The sequence below is a fragment of the Pteropus alecto genome, unplaced genomic scaffold (genome assembly GCF_000325575.1).
Source record: "Pteropus alecto unplaced genomic scaffold, ASM32557v1 scaffold25, whole genome shotgun sequence".
NCBI classification, from domain to species: domain Eukaryota; kingdom Metazoa; phylum Chordata; class Mammalia; order Chiroptera; family Pteropodidae; genus Pteropus; species Pteropus alecto.
In genome coordinates this window covers 33,456,012-33,482,503 of record NW_006441955.1, presented here as the reverse complement: position 1 = coordinate 33,482,503, position 26,492 = coordinate 33,456,012, and the positions used below count along the sequence as shown (strand labels likewise).

The following is a 26,492-nucleotide window of genomic DNA, read 5'->3' as shown; positions in this document are numbered from 1 at the left end:
ATTTGCATGGCCTCTCTCACCACACTCATAATCCTTCTTCATCTTAACAGCCCCTCAAAGGACTATCAGTTAATTATCAGTAAAATAACTGAGCCATAAATGACTGTAGAAAAATATGTAAAATCACAATTTAGCTTTGAAAGTTACCAATTACAATTTTCTTATGTACAAGTGGCATTCAAAATTTTCTTATAAAGGGCTTCCCTAAGCCTGGAGTGTATTGTGGTTAAGTAGGAGAGGTCTCCTAGCTATGCAGAACCATTCTGATTCCTGTATGTAACCGCAATCCCTGTCACCAAGTATTTACTGAGAGCTGGGCTGGGCAGCAATCGTGCAATCTGATCTGGCAAATGCACAGAAATTGCACTGTCGATTATATATTTGGGCACTAATTACCCAAATGAAACTCCAGGGGCACCTTGGGTAGATGCAGCACAGTGAATGAAGGAAGGAAATAATTAGTCACCATCGCAGAAACTGCTAAACACAAAGTGAAAGAATGCATGCAGCCCATTTCCTGCCGAGTACAGGGAGCCTTAGTAACGGAACATGCAAAACTACAACAGAAATGCAAAAGATAAACAGGACTTCTCCAAATTAATAAGAGACAAATCTCAATTTTAAATAACAAAAAGACTTTATTTTTTTATTCCTATGTACTATGTAGCCAAATAACATTAAGACATTTTATCATGAATTTGCACGATGACAAATCAACTTTTAAGCATTTTCTTGACAGTCTTAGAGATTTGCCAGCATTTGACACAATCTGCACACATACAGGCGGTGAGAGAAAACAAGTGGCAGAAGGAAAACTGAGAGCACATAAGGCATTGAGTTTGAAACCCAGTAAAAATATTCATGAAAAGAGGTAAGATGAGGCAGGAGAGGGAAAGATATTCAGCAGAAAGCAAATTATACTACATTAAAAACCATGTGTAGGAACTATTAATATGGCTAAGAAATTAGGGTTTTCCAAGTTACATACCCCTTGTCGAGGTCTTCTGATTAAAAAAAAAAATCCTTGGGGCAAGAGACCCTCTTCCCTCTTCCTAAAATGAGCTTAAGGATGTTGCCTTTATCAGTGGATGGCTTTGGAAGGCGGAGTGAGAGTGGATCCTTGGTGTGGAAGGCTGGTACAAAACTGTATTAGAAGCATGTCGCTGCGGCCTAACTCTAAAAACTCAGTGGTAGGTCTGGTTGAGACTATCCAAGCTTTCTTGTAAAGTGTCTGAATAGACAAGGAAAGATGACAAAATCCCCCTCACCACTGACTGTGCTGTTTTGCTCACTTCAGGTTAGTATGGATCCCTACCCTGAGTTACTGAGATCCTGCCCAAATGTGAACTGTTTGAATAGCATTATCACATTCAGTATTAATAGGAAAATCTGAATTGAATCTTAGTCTCTAAATACAAATTGAAATTATACTGGAATTTGTCTCATCTATCTGCTAAGTACTGCTGACAGTTTTCATAAAGATGGATTATGAATGTTCACTGTTTAAGTAAACATATCATTACTATGGATCAGGCATTTGGTATGAAATTAGAGAGTAAAAGAAACTATTTAAAAATGGACTTTTCTTACAGTAGAATTAGGGAAATAAATAACAGCAAAACTCCTCTTGGGGGAAATGACAAGAAAAGATATAAAGATTTTTGTCTTCTCAGTATCAGAAATCATGAGAGCACATTGCAAGAATTTGCACTTTCCTCATCTCAAGTAACCCAAGGAAGATTCTAGGTTGTTCAAGCCCCTCTCTACAAAGATGGCTTGAGAAACAGATAAGGAAGGAATCACTTCTAAATAAACAAAATACTCCTTGCAGGCATATTTTCCATGCTTTTCTGAAAAAAAGCAGGATGCCATGTAAATTGTTAGAACTCATTAAAATAGCTCTACGGGAAATGCAATGGCAGGGAACAAAGTGGGTGAACAATAAGAAGACTTTACAATTGTAAATAACAGGTTTCACTGTATCAAAAAACTTTATATTAAAAGTGTGTGTTAAATATAAAACAAAATGAAAACTCAAAACATAACTAGTTTTCCGAAGCATGGTCTTTTTAGGAGAGTCCCACTGGTATACACTTATATGTTCTGTTTCAACCAGACTGTTCTACCAGACTGTTCTACACTTAACCATTAAAACTGACCAAAAAGCATACCCGTTATGGTCTTCAAGCAGCCATAGGAGTTATGAGTACATATGGTGCTTATATATATATATAGCAGTTTTTCATGAATCTGATATAGGTTGGAGAAATAGAGCTAGTCGTTCATTTTTAGCAAAAGCACTTGTAAAATACAGAAAGGGTAAACATTCTTTTTATATGGAGTTGATCCGTTAAAGAACCTTAGAAAAGTCAGCAGTTTATTTACCTGAGTTTCCCATTTAAAGGCTAAATAGTAATTGAATACTTTTTACTTAAGAATGTGAACAAAATCTACAATATTAAAAAGGGCCACTCAGAAAATTTAGATTCAAGATAATGTTTGAGTATTTTGAATTTTTATAAAGTCTAATAGAAACATCTATGAATTTTCCTTTTTAGGTAAAACATAAAGTCATAGAATAATACTGATTTATTGGATGTTATTTAGAACATAGGTTAAGGGTAAGCCTGAGAAATCATTAAGAAAGTAAATCAAATTCTTCTGAAGGTTCGAGCAAATTGTTATAAGTGATAAAAACTAATTATTAGTGACTTACTTCAATTATGAACCCATATGAGATTATGAGCTAACACCAGATAAAGACTTAAGCATAAATATAATTTTTAACCTGATAGATCCCTTTTGAAGGGTGATATAGAAAATAACTATATATTTTATACGGAAAAAATAGTGCACTCAGTGTTTTACCAGTAGTTATCTCAGTTTACCTTTCAACAGGGTATTTTGTTATGCTCAGCTATGAACAGTCTTCCAGATTTTTGTTTGTTTTGTTTAAAACAGATAGAGCTATGTTTCTAAATACAGCACATTATTCAAAGTCAAGATCCCAACAGTATTCTAGAACTGAATATTTTATCCTATAAGTAATATAACCATGTTACTATTTTAAACGTATCGTATCAATTCCAGGTCAAAATAAATCAGCTTTACAAAATCACCAATCTAACACTTTAACACAGGGCAGAAATAGTGAAGCACTTTGGTTTACATGATTTGATTATTAAATAAATGAAAAGCCTCTCTTTACCAAATCCTTCAACCTATGATGTATCGTAACATTTAAAACACAATCGAGGTACATATATCTGCTGAGTAGTTCTTGTAGTTATGTTCCATATATGAATCAAAGCAGCCCTAAGCAAAGTCACCGGGATCAAGGAGTAAATTTTAAAATCATCTTCCTACTTTCTCATTGTTAAGTCACAGAACTTTCTTAGATGAGACTATGGCTTGGAAAATGGTCAATGTGATTTGGTAAATAAAGCAAAATTCCATAATCAACAGTACTGGTCCTGGATTGAGGACACAAATAGTGTTTTTATTTTCCTGTTCCACATCTTAATAATTAGTGAAAATTTTTGCCCAAGATTCATACTATGATGAATTTTTAAGTACAAAGACAAATGAAAGCTCTGCTGACCATCAGGCAAAGATTATTGCCAAGTGAAATCCATTTATCAATTTATTCACATTTTTTAAAAAAGTAACAGAACCATTTTATATGAGATACTTATTTTAAGCTAATAAGAGCAGAGTTCCTGTGCTTGCATCACTTGCAATCGCAGACTTGAGGAAAATTGATTAATATATATATATATATGTATGTATAAATGGATTATTTTGTGCAACAGGCAGAATTTGAATAGATTCCACTGCCACACTGCCTGACTGGCGTGCACCAGCTCCTTAAATGCTTTAGTAGTGAAATTTTTTCCATCTGATGTATCTACACGTAAAGATATCAAAGATGATTAAATTACTCAAACCAGGCTTGTAATTCTATGATTTTAAAATTTAATTACTTATCTTAATTAAAATAAATCTAGCTTCTGTAAGGTTGTTCACCAGTACTACATGGCTACATTGAAATTAAAGGTGTGTGTGTGTGGGGTCCTCTGTATTTAGTTTTTAAATATTTTTAAATGTTGGTAAAAATGGAAATCAATTGAATTATAAGTGGCCAATTCAAGCATGCCAACTATAGAAGGTTATTGTCTTTACTCACTTACGAAATCTTTGCCTACAGATAACTTTAACTGTCAGGTGTATGAAATCATATAATTTAGAGTTCTGCTGGAGTTGGGAAGAAAATTAAAAAATAATAGTCTGTGACAATGCACTTATGTGAATTTAAACTCCAAAGGAGAGTTTTCTATAGAATGAAGGGCTTGGCCAATGGAGAAGGCAGCTGGTATTAAAAGAACTAGCACAGATTCCTTGGTATACACACAGTGACAACAAAAACAAGGAACCGTACAGGTGTAAACAAGCTAAAAATGACCTTGGCAAAATGTCTTCATCTATTTAAAAAATACCAAAATGCATGCAACCTAAAATTCCCTCCCTATCATAAGAATGAACTGGAAAAAAAAAAAAAAACAAAACACAAACAAAACAAAACAAAAAAACAGATGGAACCATCTGTTTCTGTCAGTAGAAAACAATAATAGATACATTAGGTTCCAGGACAAATAAAACTTTAAAATATTAATACTGAAAAAATACAATTAAATTTTTATTAAAAAATACATACTCCTTACTCAATCTTTGTGTACATTTGTTTCATGTGAAAAGAAAAAAAAAAAAACTAAAATAGGAAAGGCATTAAGACTACCTAATTACTTATACTGTATTTGGTAGAAGCATGTTTCAGTCAAACTTTAAACAAAAATAAGTTATTCTGTTTTCATTTGCTCCCGGACATCAGAGGGCAGAGTTTCAAACAGAGCATCTTCCACAACTAAACCAGCTCTCTTTAGAGCTCGACAGTCACCCAGTTCAGGAGGGAGGATTTCAAAGTGATTGCCTTTAACATCTAAGTAGGAAAGGACTAGCAAATTTCCAATTTTCGGTGAAAGTACTGATAGGCTGTTTTTTCCAATCTTCAGAGTTTTAAGTTTCTTGCAGAAATAGAGTTCATCTGGAAGGCTCTCCACTTTGTTACAAGTGATGGAAAAATACTGTAAACTTTGTAGAACTCCAATTTCAGGTGGGATAAATCGAATGTCATTGTACGATAACTCCAAGTATCGGATTTTGTTGCATAGGAAGAGGTGGGAAGGCAGCACCTCTATTTTATTGTGACTAAAGGACAGACGTTCCAGGCTGGTGAGTTTCTTTATATGCTCTGGGATATAGGTGATGCTGTTATGCCACAGTTTTAGCACTGTCAACTTTCTCAGGTGTTGGAAACTAACAATTTCTTCTATAGATTTCAGATTATTTTCCTTGAGGTCCAATTCCTGGAGGCTGAGCAGGCTGAACACAGCATGAGGAATGCGCTCTAGGTCACAGTGGACCAGTTCCAGCTCTGTCAGATTGGTCATCTTCTTCAGATTGTTGAGCATCACCAGCTTGGTGCCATCATTATGTATGCACATCTTCTGGAGATGGCTGGAGACATCGACCACTGCCTGAGGAATTTTGGAAACGTTGCTTTTGATAGAGAGAATTTTAAGGCTTTTGAGATCACGCAGAGACTCAAGGGTGACATTTCTGGAAATATCGTGGCTTAGAGAGCCAACCAGGTAGAGCTCTTCCAGATTCCGGAGTCCATACATCCAGAGAGGCAGCTCCCTCATATCATCAAACTTGACGCTCAAGACTTTGAGGTTTTCCTTCAGGAAAGAGAGTGCCGCGCTGTGGATTTTGACCGAGCACTGGTGTAGAGAGAGCTCTTGGAGATTGTCTAGCTGCGCGATGGTGGCTGGTATCATTACATTCTTAATGATCTCAAGTTTGAGAGACTGCAACTCGGTGATTTCAAAAACAGTGTCTGGAAGGCCAGAGAGCATGATAAGAGGCAACTCCAGCCGGTTATGGGCATTTGTCTGTAGCTTCTGCCTCAGTTTATCGGGAGTCCACTCATTATTTAAGTTCAGCTGCTTTAATTTGTTTTCACTCACTTCAGACAAGAACACTGCAAATCTCTTGGAATACAAAGGGTCGTACTGATCTATCATATGGAGCATAAAAGCAAAGTCATTTTTCACATCCGGAATATCATCAATTCCAGTCTCCTGCCGGACATACTCAAAAGAGTACTCCCTTAGAGAACGGTAGAACAGCCAGTATAAGGTGTAAAGGCACGTCAACCCGTAGATACTTACAAAGCACAGGTAGCAAAAGGAGAGTTTGGAGAACAAGTGTGCCATGGTATGATTGCATGAGAAGTTTTTATATCCGGTCATGTCCTGAATGTCAACGTTACAGTCCACTGTAAATTGAACTCTGGAAACCAGGGCACTATTATACGCAATGATGATTAGGAATTTTATAACCTTAAGTACAGTCTGGCGAACATACATAGCATATAATATATCACCTTCTTCGACATGCAGCCTGAACTTCTTCACCTTCTCAAATAAGGCCTTTGCTTGCTCCCCTTCCTTCTTATCCAGAGCCCCTGCAGTGGATTTGTCAACCACAAACTTCTCAGGAATCGATTTTAACGACTGAGAGTTGACCAGGCTGCCTTCTGGGCCAGACTGAATGGTGTTGGACCTGCTCATGTTGTTCTTCCTGTTGTCCTTCTCTTCTGAGTCCTCCCCGGACACTTCTGATAAAGCACGTGTGGTCCAAGGAGAGTCAAAACACTTCCCCAGGATAGAGATGAAATGTTCTATTTTGGAGCTGGAGCCAGGGAACTTGAACCAAAAGTTGCTGCAGAGCATGAAGACCAGGGTATGGATAAGGACAAGGTAAGGGAAATACTTGGCATACCAGTGGAGGGCTCGCTCATAACACATCTGGTTTATAAAACTGTACTGCTGAAGGTCCAGATCTGTCTTTAGTCCTTTCATTTCCACGGTGGCGGGGTTAGTCGGGGATGGTTTAGGTGGAGGCAGTGGGGTGGTTCCGGCAACTGCTTGAGAGGCATTCGAAACGGACGAGTGGTTCTGAGAAGGTTGAACTCTCTTCGGAAGGCAAATTATCTTGTCTTGCATGACCTGAAACAGAAATAATATTTTCAAATTATATTATTCAAAGAGCTTTCATAATAGCATTAGTGCAAAGAAAGCAGCAATAACGTCCAATAAATGTCCATTTCCTTTGTCTGGAGAATAAAATGTTCAGTTCCAGCATCAAGATTTTATTCTTAGCCCACATGTTGGAAAAATGAAATATATGTCTAAGCGATGACATAAGACAGCAGTTTTGTTAAGTCATAGAACAATTCATGACAAAATAAATATTTAAATAACAGTCATGTATTTTTTTAAATTTTGCATTGTTTTTTTTTTCCCTCACTGGAGCCTGGGAGAATCAGTCAGTCACGGGTCTGGGAAGTATATCCCTTTATTAGGCTCAATCTTGAATTGGATGGCTCCCAAGAGTATATTAGCTTGTGTACGAGAAGTAAAAGGACTGGAAGGAGGAAACATGGATGAAATTCCTGACTTTATCATTTCCCCTTTCTTTTTACCCATATCCTGGACTACATGCATAGATGAATGTGAGCAGCTTTAATATGAAAGAAATTTATTAAGCTTTTACAAAAAAAAAAAAAATTCTTCAGAGAGAGGAGAAAGAATATAGTACTGTTCAATAGTAAAATAATTATATATTAAATTGGCTGGTTTTTCATACAAAATATTACATTGAAAACTTCTATCCCTCTACCAACCCTTCAGTTTGCTAAGAATATTAAGCTGTAAAAATGTCCAGAAGTCTCATAAGATTGCAATTTGGGTAAGAGAGAATGTATCCTTTTTTGAAGATTAGGTAGTACGAGGCGGAATACACCTTGAATCGGAGGAATCATCCCCAGGAAGAAGTACATGTAAGTGGAATTCTTTGAACAATAAGCAAACAGTTCAGAGGAGGAATAATAACCAAGGAATTGACAGCAATAACATGAGGAATGAATAATGTAGAGAAAGTCTACTTGTACCTTAAAATATCAAATGGCTGGAAATTCACAGTGTTTAGTGATTCTGCAACAGCAAAATGTTTAGTTATTTTGTAACATCAAAGTCCTTTATTTTGATTAGAGAAGTAGAAACTGAGTTCATTGCAAAGTGGACTGCTAGGGCCCGGACAGAATTATAAAGTTTGACAATGGTGTGGACAACCAACGCTTAGTAGAGGGCCTGATACATATGAGATCACTAGTATATATTTGCTGAGAAAGTGAATAATTCCAGAACTGGTACTTCCAGTTCAGAGTTGCATAGATCTGGGGGTGGACTGTACCTCTCCTAGGTAGGGATGACGATAAGGATAGTGATTATGGTGATGACATCAGCAAACTTCTGTTGTGTTTAATATACAACTGACTTTTATTCTAAAAGTGTCATGGGTATTAATTCTTTTAATTGTCACCTTAACTTGATGAGGCAGGTACTCTTATTATTCCCATTTCACGGATGAGAAGACCAAAACACAGAAAGGTTAAGTAACTTGCTAATGTTATCTAGCCCAGGCCTCCTGGACTTAGAGCCACATTCTTAATTTATTTTACTGAATTTCTAGGATTAACCCAAAAAGGTCCCAATCTGACTCTCCTAAATTACAAATCACGTTATACAAAGTATTATTGTTTTAGGAGAAAAGCTCACTTCCTCCCATAGCAGAAAACAATGAAAAAATTAGGTTAAGAGAAGAGGGGGAAGTTTTGCCACAAGATTTAGAAAAGCTCTGTCCTGGAAGATAAAGCAGGGGGCAATTACTTATTATGTAAATCAAAAGAAGGCAGAGAAGAATAACAAATGTGATTTCATTCAGAGGGTTCAGTGGCTACAGAGGTGTGAAAATGGAGCAGTGGTCTTCAAATATTTTTATCACTTACCTGTGTCAGAGAAAAAATGTTGAGTCATGCCCACTTAGTATATGTATGATTATTCATAATTATATTCAGAAAGGACTGTCAATTCTTATGACAAATATTAGAAGAGCTTAATTCCTTTCCCGTTAAGATAAATATAAATAAAAGTTTTAATTTTTTTCTCATGTTTCCATGGAGTATTCTTCATATATCTTGGGAGTCAAGCATTCTATCATGGAAACCCCAGGAACAGAAAAGAGGAGAAAGCCTAGACAAATGCCAGACTATCTTGAAGGAATATAAAAGAGAAACAAGTAAGAAGTTCAGTGTTTGTGTCATGTTCTGGATGTTTTCCCATTTGGGGTCTCACTAAATGCTTCCACAATCTGAGAAATAGGCAGAAGGTCGGGGCTGGAGACCAGCAGGGAAAGAAGTGCTTCCCTGAGCACCTTCCCCAAGAGTGACACCTCCGAGCTAATATGCTAATACGACATTGTTAGTGGCGTGTTGAAAATACAGAAGAATGGTGTGAAAGCAAGATCACTTAGAAGGTAAAAAGTCAGGCACCTTTTAAAGGTGCTAAATCTGCCAAGCAACCAGGCAGGATCATTACTGTCCCCCCTCCCAGCCTTTCCACAGGCTAGCTCCTAATGGCGGAAGTCGACAGACCTCTGGAGGTTGGCTGGATAAGTTCAGGTTATGCACTGTACCAGGGTGCCCAGCTAACAGGCAAGTATGGGTTGTAATCCTGCTTGGTTCTATTCTCTCAGCTGTATGCCCTAGGGCTATGGCCACACAGTGGGGATGCCTTTTTATATTCTGCACCAAGGTGCCTGATCGGCTACAGTCTGCCATGCTAGGGAGGCAGGTCATATTCTCCCCATTCTATAGAAGAAGAAATCAACCACAGTTCAGAGAATTTAGGTAAGTTACTTGCCCAAGTTCACATAGCCAGAAAATGATAGAGCGAGAATTTACACCTATCTTGTCTACAGCCTGGTATTCTTCCATCACTCCACACAGTCTCCTCAGTTCACCAAGTTTCTGCTAGGATGCCTTTACAGAGAATGGCCCAGCGTAGCCGATCTCCAAGAGTTTCTTTTACTTTCAGCCTTCTGATGTCACAGTTTCTCTTTCAATCTTCATGAAGATATATTTTTTAAAATGTGCCCAGTTAAATCCCAGGAGGGTAAAGACAGTGATCTATTTTCCAGAAGCTGTAAACTACTCAGAACTGAGCACAGAGTAGGAAAAATACTAGAATTTAGTCACGAAGAACAATAGCTGCTCATGCTGCTGAGAGAACATAGTAAGGAGCTTCCAGAGAGATGCAACTCAGAGAATTCCCAAGGAATGTGCTGGCAAGTTGTCTGATCTAGAATTATGAAAAGGAATCGGGTGGGTTATGGAGTTCAAGGATAAAGAGTGTGAAGATTTAAACAGTAAAATAGCCACAGGAGAGGGAGGAAGTTAGTTATCCTCCATGTGTAATGGAAACAGTATTTCTGAACACTACAAGTTTCAGAACTGGGAGAAGGATCAGTATTTTCAAAGGTATAGTAATAAAGTGAAAGAAGACAAAAAAATAAAAAATAAATAAGGCAGACAGGAATCCTAAAGAAGAAAAAAGGAAAGGTGTTTTTGTGGAATCTTTATAAATAACAGCAGCTTGTAAGATCTTAAAAGTTTTTGTTTTGCTCTTTTGAGGTTTGCCTAATTACACCTACAAAGCAGGTCCTCAGCAATGCCATTTCACTCAGTTGTGTTTCATTCATTGTGTTTCATTCAATGACATCTCATTATAATGTTGATGAGATGCTGTAGGAACTTAACTCTTACTTATATCAATTAGCCTATGGTAAAATTGGTTTCCTATATATTATTTCACTTGAAGTCACGGGACATATAGGTGATGACAAGTACCTCACTTACTATACCTCACTTTTTTTTACCTTTACCCAGTAATTTAAACATGAAAGTATAAATCAAGCCTTAAAGAACGGCTGCAAAACCACTTTCGAAGAAATAATTGTAGGGTTCCAAGCTGCTATTGCAGGACCAAGGGAGAGTGCTTGGGGAAGGAGCAGAGAGAAAACTCCCGCACCCACCCCATTCTATAGAACACTGAGGCTGAGATCATCACCAGCTCGTACACACACACATCACAATGAGAAGGAATTCTACCATTTTCTTCTAGGGAAACCTTGAGACTGCCTTTGGAGGAAAAAAGGCTTGAGACAAGAGCTGCATGGTTTGTTCATGGAGGGGGAGGGAGAGGAGGGAAAAGAAATTGGGAAGAAGGAGAGAATAAATTTTGAAAGCAAAATGAACAAGAGAATCTGATCCAAAATATAGGAAGGTGGGAAAGTTACTATCCTAAAAGTGAATATGAGGATAATTCTTGAATGAAATCATCTATGTTAAGGAAAATATCTAAGTTCGTTTGGGGATGAGGAAAGGGATACAGAAGGTGAGTCACTGCGAGCAAAGGTCACACGAAGCCAAGGCAACAAGGATGGCTAGACTACGTCTATATTGGAAGGAATAGGCCTGGAGGGAGGAGCAGGTGAGTCAGCAGAGCAGAGAAGGGAAAGGATTGAAGGAAATAGGTCAAGCAATGTGGTGGGAGGCTGGAGTATATACTCATTATTTCTATTTTGAGATGTAAATACCTTTCGATCTTCCCCAAACCTTTGGTAAAATCTGCTGAACATACACACACATCTTATGAATGAATTTTGTAAAAATCACAGCAAAAAGGGACTAAATTTCATCCTTAGATCAAACTGTACAGACAGGGAAAGTTTGCCCAGGATGGTAAAAATCTATAGCTAAACTGTTTCCATGGAGACAGGAACTGGGATCACAAGAATGCCTGAGTCTGCTAGAACTTCAGGAGGGTCATGGCCTGGAATTTGACCCAATATCTTCTAGATCTGAAGGAGCAGCTGACATTTAGGTGACAGAAGTATATAAAATGCTTCTCTAGTCTTTACAACCAAAGTTGCTGGAGAAATAAAAAAATACATGTAAATTTGTTCCATGATTGTGAGAATATCTAGGTGATATTTCTGCAAAAGAAACTCTAGGGTTGCCAGGATTGGAGAAATGGGCTCACTAAAATTTGAGTTCATGAATTCTCGTTTGCAAATTATTCTGAGATAGTACAAAGTGTTTCTGAGGAAAAAAAAAAGGAACTCAGCTTCCTTAATTCAGGGGTCAATGAAATAAACTGAATTTCCTGCTTTTGCTTTCTAAGGAGATGTTTTTAAGAGAAACAGTGTGAAAATTCAAGCTTCCTTCAACCCATCGAAATCATACCTTGAAATACTGTTCAGAACTAGGAAAAGAAATTTTTAAAGATGTCATTGCCAAATTTATAACATCAAATCGATGCATTTTTAAGTGGAGTATGTGCATACTTTATCACATATTCAATTATCTTGCATGGTTAATGCAAATTAGGGACTTACAATACTAATTTTCACTGCTTTAAATCATTAATGTTCATGATCTTTGTATGATCTATCTTTGATGATGATTATTTGATTCTCAGTCCTTTGTTAGAATCATAACATCCATTATTACATGTAAACATAAGATTTACTTAATTCAGGCAGTTTCCAGAAAAGTACTACAGTGAAAAGCAGAACCCAAGTTGAAAAAGTTTCATATTTGCATGAATGAGACACCAGAGGGCTGAGGTTAAAACAAAACAACAAAACAAAACCACTTAGGTTCAGAAACAGTGCTTGATATAACAAAGATAGAGTAATATAAATAAGGGCCAGCTTATCTATTACATGCCAAAGGTATAAACGACACAAACGCAGGTGGTGTAGGACATGTAGAACATAAGTGCTGAGTAGTTTTGAGGGTGTACTCAGGGAAAGTCAACCATTTTGGAGGATCTACTATAGGTTAGCTATTATGTTAGAGATCCCAAGAAAGATAAGCCCTTCAAAGTCAAGCATAGGACAAAGACAACTAAATCAGTAATTAGTGTGGTAAGTGCTCAAATTTGGGCTTGCTTTTCACAATGAACTTTATAATCAACTTCGCTAGAAAAAAATCTTGGTGGTATTTTTATTGGGATTACACTATATCTATAAATTAATTTTTTGAAGAACTGACATCTTTATGGTGTTGATTCTTCCTCTCCATGGTGTGTTTCCACTTGTTCACATCTAATTTTGTGTCTTTCAGGAGGGTTTTATAGCTTTCCTCACATAGATGTTGGACATTTATTATTATGTCCCCAAATTTTATTTTTCCTATCATAAATGTTTTTTTTTTTTAAACACACTTATTTTTAACACAGAAGGTAGAGTCCTCCCTTAACCTTTCCCTATTTCCGTGCAGTTCCTTAGTAAGCCCTGATGAGTCTGGTGTATGCTCTTCCAGATCTAAGTCTGTGCAGTTACATATTTATGACATATAAACACAGGAGACCTTCCTTACTACATGTATTATTCCTGCACCTTGAGCTGCTCACTTTCAGAATATGTCTTAGAGACCTTAACACATTAGCACACAGGCATCTACTTCATTCTAAGGACCACAGAATTACATAGTGAGGCTGTGCTGTAATTTATTAATCATATTCCCATGATGATGTGCATTTAGGCAATTTTTCTATTAAAACCAGTGCCAGTCTCAAAAAATTACATGCTGCCCGATTTTACACAGCATTCTGTAAAACAGCACATAGAGCAACAGCTAAGCACTCGACAGAGGTTCACTGCCAAGGGTCTGCATCAGGGAATTCCTTGGGGTGTTAAGATTTTTCTATATCCTGTGGTGGTTACAAGAATTTATGCATGTTTTAAAACTCAAATATAGATCTTGTTTTGATACAGAGTGCATTCTTGAAGATAGAAGGGCTAAATGCTCTACAATACTAACACTTTTCCACCAGGTTTCTGTTTTTTCGTATCATTAATTTTTTTAGCTGTTGTATGGATTTAAAAAAAGGAAAATGAATCACTTCTTTCTTTTCACAAGTGAATTTAATCTATTACGTTATTTTGCTCATTCATATTTAAATATCTACTAATATTTGAGTTTATCTGTTTTTTATTTTTATAAATACCTTTCCTTCCTTTTTCATCACTTCTATTGCACTGATGACGTTTTCCATATTTTCTATTTCTCATCCCACCTCAGCTGGTTAGAAAGGTGTAAACTATTTCTATAATGCAAACTGTATTTCTTTAATAGAGATTATAGAGGGTATCTATAATTTCTTAAAACATACATTTAAAGATTTTCAGTAACCATTCCCCCTTCTGAGCATGTTTTGACTACCTACTGAACTACTCCATTTTGTTGTTCCCAGAGTTTGTTTCAGCTTCCTTTTGAAACATTTTTTTTTTAACAATCTATAGTTGATTGTGATTATTTATAGACTTATTAAATCATCATGTGCTCACTGGTTTTCTTAGATCCTATATCTTCTCCCTGGGTTAATTTTCCTTTTGGTTGAAGTATATCTCAATTATTTTAATAAGGTTCTATGGATAGGAAGCTCATATGCCTCTACGTCTGAACATGTCTATATTGCATTCATTCTTGAATAACAGTTTAGTAAATTATAAAATTCTCTGTTGACAGTAGTTTCCCTTCAGCACTTTAAAATATCATTCCATTTTCTTCTGGATTACATTTTTGCTGATGAGAAGCCTACTGTCAGCTTGACTTTCTTCTTTAGTAAGCAATCTATCTTCATGGTAGTGTTTAGTATTTACCTTTCATCCAAGATCATCTAAGTTTCACTTTAATTTTGAATGTATGTGGATTAATCCTGCTCAACATCTGTAATAAGTATACAATTCTACAAAATGTTAGAAAAATCTCTTTAAACATTATTTTAAAAGCTGCTCTATCATTCCTTCCAATTTTTCTGCAATTCTATTAAACGTATGTTAGAGCCTTTGATTTTTCACTGGTGTGTGTGTGCTGACCTCTGGGTAAACTCAGAGCTCTTACCTAATACATTACTTTCTGCCACTGAGTGCAGTCTAGTTACTCTACCATGTTGATATTTTTAAATTCAGTGACTTTTTTATTTCCATGGCTTCTAAATTTTTATACCCATTTTCTCTTGTCATATCTACCTCCTTTTTTGTCTTTATCTCTTTGACCATTCTAAATATACTTAAACTTCGTTGTTTGTCTCAAAACTTAGTTTTATCTTAAGTGAATCGATGTTTCAACTGTTAGTTTTGTTGCGAGCCTTTCCTAGCACAGTTTTCTTCATGTGTCTGGATGTTAGGCTTCTGCTGAGAAGGAGATTGTTTTCCACCATCACCTGCCTGCTCTTCTGTGGTTTCCTGCACCCAATCCCCAGCCCCGAGTCCACCACTAGGTTTTATCACAGTATTTTGATGTTCCACTGTGATGTCAGGATCTCACCAATCAAATCAGGGAGACAGTGGGCAGGCTGACTCAGTTCCTGGTTGGGAGGCACTCCAGATGCACGGTTTCCTCTCAGGCACCAGATCCAGCATCCAGTCAATCGCCATTCTTTTCAGCTTCCTTTTGGGAATGGGGGCTTTTGGCTTCAAACACTGACCAAGCTCTAGTCTCTTATCTTGCGTGGTGCATTCTTAGTTCCTTTTACTGGCAGGAGCTGAGCTCCTGGCTGCTACTGCCTACTTTTGGATGAAAGCCCAGAAGTTGCTTAGCCTCACTCAGTATTCCATTCGTGCTTCACAGAAATTTCTATCTTGTTTTTGAGGCCATGCATACATTTTTATCTCTTTTTATATTTTATCTATCATGGCTACATCCATTGAACAGAGGGAGTATTTTGAAGTGTAACACGTGCTTTACTATCTTTTCCTACCTTTTCCAGGAGAGTGTGGGTTGCATGTATTTTATTATAAAAATTACTCTCAAGACTAACACTATGAAGAACCGTCATTCCTTGGGTAGTGCCAAACAAGGTAAACCTGTAATGCCAAATTCCCCTCACCACCAAAAAAAAGGGGGAGGGAGGAGGGTTGTATACATCTCCCACTAATAGCATTATTTTCCTACAACCTCAACAATTAAATCCATTACTCTTTTTCTATGAACTGTAAGCCCAAAATGATTTCTCCAGTTTAGTCTTTAAATCATAAATTATGACTATATTATCATTGAAAGAAGTGAGAAAATTTGCTGTGTATGATAAAACAGCTGGTTTCATTCCAATAAATTAACTTGTAATCCAAGGGTATTCTTTAGATTGTGGCTTATTCTTTAGACAGTGCTTTCACTTGATTATGGTAAGTTTGATTAAAAAAGAAAAAGTGAAGTAGAACCACAGAAAGGCAGGTGGACCAATGTAAAGGTGATTAATTTTATCCGTTACCCTCCCCCTACTCCACAGATTCAAATACATGTGGTTCCAAAGGGGGTACCAACCTGAAGCTGATCATCCAGATATGCCTCCAGTCTGATAAAACTGAACAAGTTATTTCTGCTGAGCTAAAAATGGCCTAGCAAGAAACAGATTTTAAAGACCTACTCCCCAGGGTTTGCTCATCAATACTAAGGACAGATCAAACTTTATCAACTAAAACTTATTGACTATCTACTATATGCTAAGCATCACAGGAAAGTCAAGGAGGCATAACCAAAGTTCTCAGTTCTAAAAGCACTTATAATTTTGTTGAAGAGACATGAATAGCCATATTGAAAGTCAAACAGGAATGAAAACAAGGCAGAATTTACAACAAGTGAACGGTCTGGTAAGTACAATAAGAGCTTGGGCCTGGAGTGAGCAGTGAAGGCTTCATGGAGTAGGAGCAACTTCATTTGGGCCTTGAAGCTCCTGGGCTTGGATAGGTCACTGGGGGAGTGTGAGGCCAGAACCTTGTGATTTCCAGAGACAGGAACAAAAGGTTGCATTTGGGAAGAGCAAGGGGAAAGAATAAAAAGGTGCTGTCGCTCTTCCTTTCTGAGGTAGATCCACTTCTCCTGGGAAAAGAGATGAAGATGCAAGGGAAGGGAATTAACTTTCACGTCACTAAGATATCAGTTAGTGTATAAACTTAATCAACCATGTTCTCCCAGAAGCAAGGCGCCAGAAGACAAAGAAAGCATCTACTCTCAAGAGACATGAGATTTACTCTTATCAGTGACAGGATTAACTCTGAAGATGCAGATTTTGTTTCAAGGCTCTGTACTGAAAATATCTGAGAAAGAAATGGAACTGAAAAAGCAGAGGAGATGGTTCCAACGGGGTGAACATCTAAATGCTTTCATATTCAGTAAATGTCTTTATTCATAAGTCTTGCTATTCTCCAAGTCGAATACTTGCGTGTTTAGGGGCAATCACCACTGAAGCATGAAAACAGACACCCACGAGCATCGCGAACACTGCATCACTCTCTTCAGCACAAACCAGGTCCTTGTCTCCAGGGGAAATGGAAAAGCACAACTGCAAGGGTGTGGCATCATTTCCTGCCTGCTGTGCACCTATTATCTTCTTTCTTTCTAATGATGTTTAAAATTTATGTGATGGACAGGAATTAACACCTTCTGTGTGGGGGAAGTTTAGACCCAGATGGTAAAGAGAGAGAGAGAGAAAAAAAAAAAACAGTCTAAAGCAAACTGCCAAATTTGAAAGTGTTTATTAATAAACCCAAGCTGAGTAAAAAGCCTTTTTTAATTGGTTGGTCATTTCCCTAATAGCAACAGGAAAAAGAGAAGAAAGAAATCATACCCTAGCATCTCAGAGGCATGGAGTTGATGTCCTTAGAATAAGAGATTGGAAGGATGAACTGATTAAAGCTTGAATTTTTGAAGTTATGAATTCTCTCAGTGGTAAGGTATAACAATAGTACATTTGCTATAGGGCTGTGGTCTCCAACCTTTTTGTCACCAGGGACCAGTGCTCCGATGAGAATCTAATGCCTGATGATCTAGGTGGAGCTAAGACAGTGCTCTGATGAGAATCTAATGCCTGATGATCTGGGTGGAGCTAAGACGGTTATGCTAGTGCTGGGGAGTGGCTGCAGATACAGATGAAGCTTCGCTAGCTCACCTGCCACTCACCATCTGCTGTAAGGCCCTGTTCCTAATGGGCCATAGACTGGCACTGGTCCATGGTCTGGGGTTTGGGGACCCCTGCTATAGGGTTCATCTGTATATGATTAAAAACCAGACATCAAGCAAATCTTCTCGAGTTAAGTAACATCAGAAAATTTTTATGCTTGAGGAACATTAAGTGCCATTAGTCTGGTAGAAGAATTGAACATTGAAAAACTTAGAGCATAATTTTCTGAGTCATTACTATACAGAAAAAGAATATACAGTGAAACAGAACTGGAGCAGTTTTTTAAGTCCTGATTCTCCCTGAGAAAACATAGTGTAATTGTCTATTATCATTTTACCTCCTAGATCAGCAAGCTCCTTAAAGGTAGGCACCATCCTTGTTGACACTACCTGGCACGGAGTAGGTATGCAGTAAATATGAGATAAATACTGTGCCTGCCCTCCCCAAAGGAAAACAAATCACAAAATAGCAAGTACACACATTTATAAAATCAGATGCCAGTGAACATCTGGAAATATTTGGCTTCTAGATCCTTTCCTCTGAGATGAAATATTTCATTTCACACATCATCCAAATTGCTAAGTGATGTCAGTCTAGAGATTCCTAAAGCTGAAGCTAAGGGCTGAATCACTTAAGATACACAAAGAGTGCCAGATTTGGAAGGCACTATCTCTTTTTTCCTAAGTAAAAAAGAGACCATCACATCTATATTAAGATCATGTGTACATTTTGTATTTCACTTAATAAAGGTAATTCTACTACTGTAAATATAGACATATTGACTTTTTTTCATGAGTAACAATCACTATACACACTATGAATGTTAATTTTTTTAACCCTTAGTGAGCCTAAGACTTTCCAGCCATAGAGGATGCTTTTGTTTCCTGTATCTTAGTTGTATCTACATTGTGTCTTCTTTCTCTTCTTCTTTTGAGAAAAGATGCTCCAGGACACAAAAGGAATTAGAAAAAAAATTAATGAAAAATGTGGGAGTGAATGAGATTCAAAATTGTTTTCATTTTGCTTCATGGCATTTTTTTCCCCATAAGCCAAGTGGACTAGCGAATTATCTAACCCATGACAACTTAAGACTTAAGTGGAAAGCATCCATTTCAAAGTCAAAACCATGTGAGAAAATTCAGTGGATATCTAAACACTATGGATAAACAGTAGGAACATACAGTTATGATTCATAAGAGAAACAATCTGTTTCAGTTGTTTGAAAACTTTGAAGTATTTATAACTATGCTCTTGAAATAATGAAGGAAAAGCTCTTTTTGAAGCAATCCCCAGGAACTGAACTCTTAGTTCTGAACTCTTCTGTATTCAACTGGACACTCTGCAGTTCATGGATAGATCTGTGAACGGGAGTAAGATGAAAGAAATTGGAAGAACCCATAGAGAAATATAAATTCTCTGGACTATCCACATATAATGTAGAAACAGCATAAAGATACAGAATTCTAAACACTGGAAGCATCCAAATAATCAAAAAACTGTACTAAAAGGATATTTTTAAGACAGATCTTTTAGAAATTTACAGTAGTAATCAAAGGATAATTTGCTATAGTACTCAGCAATGAATCATGTCAACTGCCAGGCTGTGGCCCAATCTGTGTGAAGGAACAGATGGTATAAATTACGAGAGAGAATAGCTGTATGTTGTTGTGACATCATAGAAGGTTTGCAGGTAAGGCAAGAGTCATGGCAATTCTTAGTCATTTAGATGTGTTGGGTGGTAGGACAATTTATTTTTTCAGTCATATGCTTTCTGGATATTAAGCTTTCTGGAATCTAGAAATACCATTAATTTGGATATGAAAAGTTCCACGCATTCCAGGCAGATCTTTTACCACATAAGGTGAATTTCAGTTATGGATTTTTCCTCTTATCTGACTCATCTAGATGGAAGATCTCTAGGTAGAACTCAACACTCTTCTCTTTGTTCTTCTTTACTTTCTAGGAGAAAGAAAGCTAATAGAGATGGCAATGTCAAAGGAAAAGTATTGAACGTTGGTTCCCATAAGGTGTTAAGGCTCCGAGTTCAAGTGGCAGGGGCTCTTCCTTGGGATTAATCCATTGGATTCTCTCTTTAGAGCTTCTCTTGGGAGTCATCACTTTAAAGTTTTATTCTTTGAAGCTGATGTGATATGAGTCTGAAGCTGCTTCTGTCTTGGAACATACACTAGGAGGGCCTGAGGAGGACAGCTCAGACAAGCTCTGCTCTTGGCTTTAGGGAAAATCAATAATCGATCTCCTTCCCTCTTCCCTCTTCCCTTTCCCCTCCTCCCTCTGACTCGTCCTCGCCCAGGTTCCCCTTTTCTTCTGGGCAGGCAGAGATTAAAGTGCAAGGAAAGAGGAGGAGACTTCTTCCCTTGTCCCTCTATTCCTTTCTGGTCCAAGCCACATAGGCCTTCAGTGCTTAGCAAAGAAGTCCTGTGACTTATGTGAGGCCTGGCCTAGCTCACCAGTAGATTGACAGTGAGGTCTGGGGCCAGAGCTTAGCTTTCATTAAATTTGCTTTTGCCTGATCTTGTCCTCTGTCTACAAGCTCCTGCAGAGTCCTCTGGGAGAGGGAAGTGGGTAGGTATGGGAGAGAAGAACTGAGGCACTTGGTCTTTGATCTTAGACCTCTTTCAATCTGTTTGCCAGAGAAGCAACTAATCATACTTATGACTATATTGGAAAGGCCCCAAATGAAGACAAGGCATTTGAAGTCCGTATCTCCAGTTAAAAAGACTAAAAATAATAATTTGCCATCATTTTCTTCCCATAGTAAATCTGTGAAATGGAAATGAGGCCTATTCTGCTCATTTAATAAAACTGAGGCCCAGGAAACATTCATGTGTTTTACTTAAAACCATGTGGGAGAATCCATGTTTTCTGTTCGAAGTTTTGGGAAAAGATTTAATTTTTTTCTTTAAATTTATTTGATCTAGCTGAAATTATAAAAATCAATGCAGGTTTTGTATTTCCAGTGAGCATATGCGATCTCTTATAAGCACAATGATGATGTAGTTGATGGCCTGTTTTTCAAACAAAAGTTTTATGGCTGACAGTGCAGAATTTCTAAAAATATAAGATCAGGTAACTAATCAATATAATCTTACACAAAAATAATCTAGAAGGGAATATTTCTACATTTTCTTATCATGCATTAAGCATTTTCTGAGTCTAATATAAAACATCTACATTTTAAAAGTTAACATCAACATTCCAAAACATAAACTAACACATTTGAACTTAAGGTTACATGGCCTTAGCTATAGCTACTAATGCAAAGAATCTCACTGGTTCTGAAGGACCAGTATACCTACAATAGGGAGATGTCAACTCAATTTATAAAATAGCTGACCCCAAAAATGCCAGTTAGCATGGTTTACTTCTTGGGAAAGTTAATGTCGTGAGTTTGCTATTACATGATGAAAAGTCACTATGCACATTTAAAAGCTTTTATGACTTTATTCTTAGAATGCTGTTACAGCAAAAAAGCTAAAAGTCTTTAATTGTTGGAAGCTTCCAAGTGGACATTTGTTAAATTTTACTTTGCCTCAAAAGTCTTATTCTTTGTAACATACTATAACATTTTTTCTCCCCAGGTATATAATTTAAACCTTCTTATACAGAACATCAAGAAACTTGCTTTCCTCAGGTAAACTTATTAACTGTTCATCCTCCTTTGCAGGCATTGCAATACCCGATCATTGCAATAGGACCGTATGTACACACAGACACACGCGCGTGCACACACACTACAGCAATTGTCTTATATTTTAGAAGGATATACATATGAATGTCTATCTTTGCAACAGATTAATCATCTTTAGGACTAAGATGTTGTCAGAATTCAGCCATAGTGCCTATAACATAGCATACAGAATAAACTGATACAACGAATGAATGTGTTATTTTGCCTTTCTAACTATTTCTTTTAGTATATGTGCTGCTAAAGTGAGCACTCTATTTCTTAAATTCCTTTGGAGCACGGATAAAACCTTAAATTATTTTGTATTCCCCATAATACCTAAAACAGTGCTGGGAATCTAGTTAACATTCAATAAATACACACTGATTAATTTACAGTTAAACAGAGCACGTCTCTCTATTCCAGATATACACTAACAGAAGCTAGATATTAATCTGTCAAAAATGTTGAGATTTTTACATTGAATGGGAATTTATGTTCAATCACCCCTAAATTCTGTTATTTTTATATTTTTAAAGAGTTTTAACTAGTGCAGGACTATACCTTCATGGATTTGAATAAACAAATATAGGAAAATATCAACATTACCCAAGAAGCACTGAATTTAAATAAATTTTTTTAAGTCCCTGGAAGATTAAAGAATGCAAAATAGTTAATGAACATAAGCAAGCCCTCATAAGTTCACTTGAAAATCGGTAGTTTAGATGAAAGAACCACTTTCTCACAAAACAACATGGACTCTCAGGGCAGCTCATAAAATCCAAATCATGGGTACAAGGTCAAGGACTAATACTGTTATAGAACTTAATTACCACTTGTAATGTGGTTTACTTTGGGATCCTGACAACAGCCTTCTCCACACAATATCTGTATGAATGGGCAAACATCTGGATAGGGAAAACCTGGTTTTCACCATAGCAGTCAACTAAAATTTTATTAAAAACAACCACTTATGGCCAAAACATTAACAAATACTCAGTTCTGTAAAATATACTCCACTGGTCTCACTGAAAAAAACTGTGACTTGCTCATCTGAGGTGCCTCAATTTCTACAGTTTCTTATGTTTCTTTGCCATAACAGCATGATTCCTTTTTCTACACAAATTTTAGCTATAATTTTCCAACATATAAAGGGACATAACTGTGTATAAACCAGGATTTGTTGATCTCTTATTAGCATACTATTGCAGTACATTCTCAAAGGACTTTTTCCCAAGTTTATTGCTCAAACATAAGGCCCTGTCTCATTTCGTTGGCTCTAGATTTGTGCTAATTATTTTAAGGATGATGATCTGCAGAAGGCCCATGGTTAATCTCTGATACTATTAAAATTATATGCTACTGGCTGCTTTTTAAACTTTTGGGAGAAGATCTGATTTTTATTACCTTCTCTTTAATTACCCCACACAAAGCTTTCCTCCATCCATTTTATGATGCAGTTTTAAACTGCATGTTCATATTATTTTTCTTATTAAGACAATGAATTCTTAGGCATGTAGAAGCACATTAATGCATCTACTCAACATATTTCTTGAGTGTGTGTTAGGTCGAAGATAAGCAGGTGGGTACAAAGATGAATCAGACACAAATCCCGCCTTTAGCAGCTTGAAGTCCTGTAGCAGCAATGAGATACACTCTTAACATTTTCTCCCAAACTGTGGCTTAACTAAGCGTCAAAAAAGAGGTAATACTAATTGCTTTGGCAGTTCGTAAGGTTCCTGGTTCCAAACACCATAAGATTAAATTCTTTGTCCTAACAAGACAAGTCAGACTTAATTCTGGAAACTTAAATCTAAGACACTTGACATTTTGTGGGCGTGCAAATGCTCCGAGGCACTAGTGGTGATGCTCAGATTAGGTCGGTACTGATGTCAGGCCTTACGAAGTGGATCCAAGCAAGAAAAAACTGAAAGGGGACACTCGCCCCTGTGCTCTTTCTCTATCAGCCACACTGGCATTCTCCTCATTCCTGATTTTCCTCCAGGTACCCAAGACCTCCTTCCCTCAGTTCCTTCAGTTTTGCTCAAATGGTACCTTTTCAGAGAGAACTTCCTTGACTACCCTATTTAAAGTAGGACATCTGTCACATTCTCTCTTTATATCACTTTATTTTTCTAAAAGCACTTACATCTGACATTGTATTTTAAATGTATTTGTTCATTTTGTTTTGGCAGGGTTTTGTCATTTTTATCACTAACTCCACTGCCTAGAGCTATTTATTATACGTAAAGAAAAAAAGAACATGGTTCTCATGACACATGGATTCTCCTTGTAGCCTTCCCTCCACCAGACCATCCAGTTTCTGAAAGGGCATCTCTAATAATAGCTCTTCAAGTTTCTGCTATCTGTTCTCATGTGCCCTTCAATCTTCTTAATTCTAGGCTAAGCGTACCTTCACCTAGGCCTCATACAAGGGTCCTGGTCTCTCTCTTCTACTGCTCACAGTTTCTTAAGTCATGGTGTAAAATACCCCCAAATGAACATAGAATCTCTGTGATTCAAAGGTCTCGTCCCCTTTCCAAGGCCATTAGATGGTCATAGTACATTAGCACATGGCAAAATGTCTCACTCACTCTTCTTCACTCACTCATCCCTTCATTCTGTGGAAGGAATTTTGGTGAGCACTCACCTGTATCTGCTACTGTTCTTGGTTCTGGGGATACAGGAACGAACTCGACAGACAAGGCCTGGCTTATGGAGTTTATATCAATTAGAGATCATTCCTCCAACTAGATTTTTGTTTTTGAAATAAAAGAATGATAAATCTTGGAGCTAAAAATTTTCCTACTTGCGAAATTTAGAGTTAAGAAATTTCCTGCTTTTGAAATACAATGAAAATATTTGCACAGGGATTTAGAAATTTACAACTGAGGAAAAGGATGAGATTTAGATGGAGCATCTGACTGATACTCTACAAAGAAAATTTGAAGAAATTAGTTTATATAGTCGGGATGATTTGTGTGTGTGTGTGTGGTGGGGAGAGGGGGACCCCTAGGGTGCAGCATTGCATTATCTATGTTACTCAATGCATAATATAGTATCGGCTCCTGCAAAGTCCCTTCCTTCCTTCATCCCTCCCTCCTGCCCTCCCTCCTCCTCCTCCTCCTTTCCTTTTATCCCTTCCACCATTCTATTTCCCTCCACCACTGTAAGTGAGCAACCCTCATATAAACTTTGGTAATTCAGTTTATCAAGTTTCTCAAAAAATCAAATTGGAATTTTATAAATAACGCTTTTAATTCATAAAGTAATTTGAGAAGACTAGACATCTTTGTATTATCAAGTCTGTGCCATCCGAGGACACACAGGATCTTTCTGTTTATTTAAATTGTCTAACGTGTCATTTACTAGTCATTTTAAAAGTTCTTGTGTACTCTTGGTTGACTTAATTCCTAGGTACTTGATAGTTCTTGTTGTTATTTTGAATGGTATCTTATTTTTTGATACATCTTTTAATTGGTATGTATCTTTCTAGTTGGGAGTATTTTAATATTTTAAAAAGTGGATACAAAACAATAATACTGCATTTTTTTTTTTTTTACTAAAGCTAGGTGTTCCAAAACAATACATATATAAAATAAACATAACAACAATTCAGGAGTTTCTAAAGGAAAATGGTAGCATGGGGAAGAAGGAACAGCATTCTTTATATTAAAGAGAAGACTCTAGATATAACCTAGAAACTTCCAACCTTGCAATCAAAATGTCATCCCAATGTTAGCCTAATCCTTACCACAGGGCCCCTGTGTGGCTGAGAGGATCCAGATGTTGTCAGTGTTCTCAGTGAAAGAGAGGACTTTGAGAGGAACCAAGTGAGGGCAAGAGTGGATGGTTTGCCTGACAGGACGAGAGGACTGGAGAGGACCTCCAAGTCCAGGTCCCTGATCGAAAATGCAAAATTGTCTCCTCCACATCATAGCAAACCTGCTTAATGGACCTTTAAAAAACAGGTTTTGGTGATTTACAAGCCAGAATCAACAACAGAGACTAAATATATGGTAAATCTCATTTTGCTTCTTACAGAAAAAAAAAGAAAAAGAAAACCCAGTATGCTGTCAGTCTTTGTTATCTGAGAGAGAAGATGCATTATCAAACAATAATCAACATGACCATAACAGTCCATAATAGTGAGATAAAAGAAAACGCTCCTCATTCACTGACTGGCATTGGGCGGCATCTGATGATCTAAGAAAAGCATTTAGATTCATGCCCTGTGTTAAACCCAAGAGGGTGAGGTGAAAGGCACTCATATATTATTCTTGTGGCCAGGAATTCACTGCACATTAAATTGTCAAGGTGATAGATGACAAGAAGTAAAGTTCTAGGGAAGATAAAAAGTATCATATTGAATAAACCACCATAACAAGGAAGTCCTAATTAAGGCATATTTTTATTACTAGATGTAAAAGAGATTTTGAAATTGGCCTCTTCTCTTATAGCATACGCCAGTACCCCTATGGAGATGAGAAAGCCTGTTCTTTAAACTTATTTTCACCAATCAAATGATTTTTGTTTTGCATTTTTGTAATGCATCTTCTCTCTCAGATAACAAAGACCCAAGTAGAATGGTGGCATGTGGGTACACATAAGCCTTATAAAACATAGATGAGGTCTTTATTGTAAGCCTTACCCATTAGTGCTATCTGCTGTCTCATCGGTATTCTGAGCTTTGTCCTAAACAATAGGCTAACCTAAGTAAGAATTTCTGAGCCTCCATGTATAAATCCAGGTTTGGCGAAAGAAAAAGACCTACTAGAGATCCATATAGTATGACACAGAGGATGGAAGGGGGA

At 37.1% G+C, this 26,492-nt stretch overlaps 1 protein-coding gene across 1 annotated transcript in view; it reads right to left on the bottom strand.

The window, feature by feature from the left end:
• Positions 1-614: 614 nt before the first annotated feature.
• LRRC8C (leucine rich repeat containing 8 VRAC subunit C) overlaps positions 615-26,492 on the bottom strand; it is a 67,943-nt gene continuing 42,065 nt past the window's right edge. Inside the window, exon 3 of the mRNA XM_006919392.2 lies at positions 615-7,130. Within this exon, the coding sequence (XP_006919454.1) occupies positions 4,857-7,130 (2,274 nt within the window). The 3' untranslated portion in view covers positions 615-4,856. The remainder of the gene's footprint in view (positions 7,131-26,492) is intronic.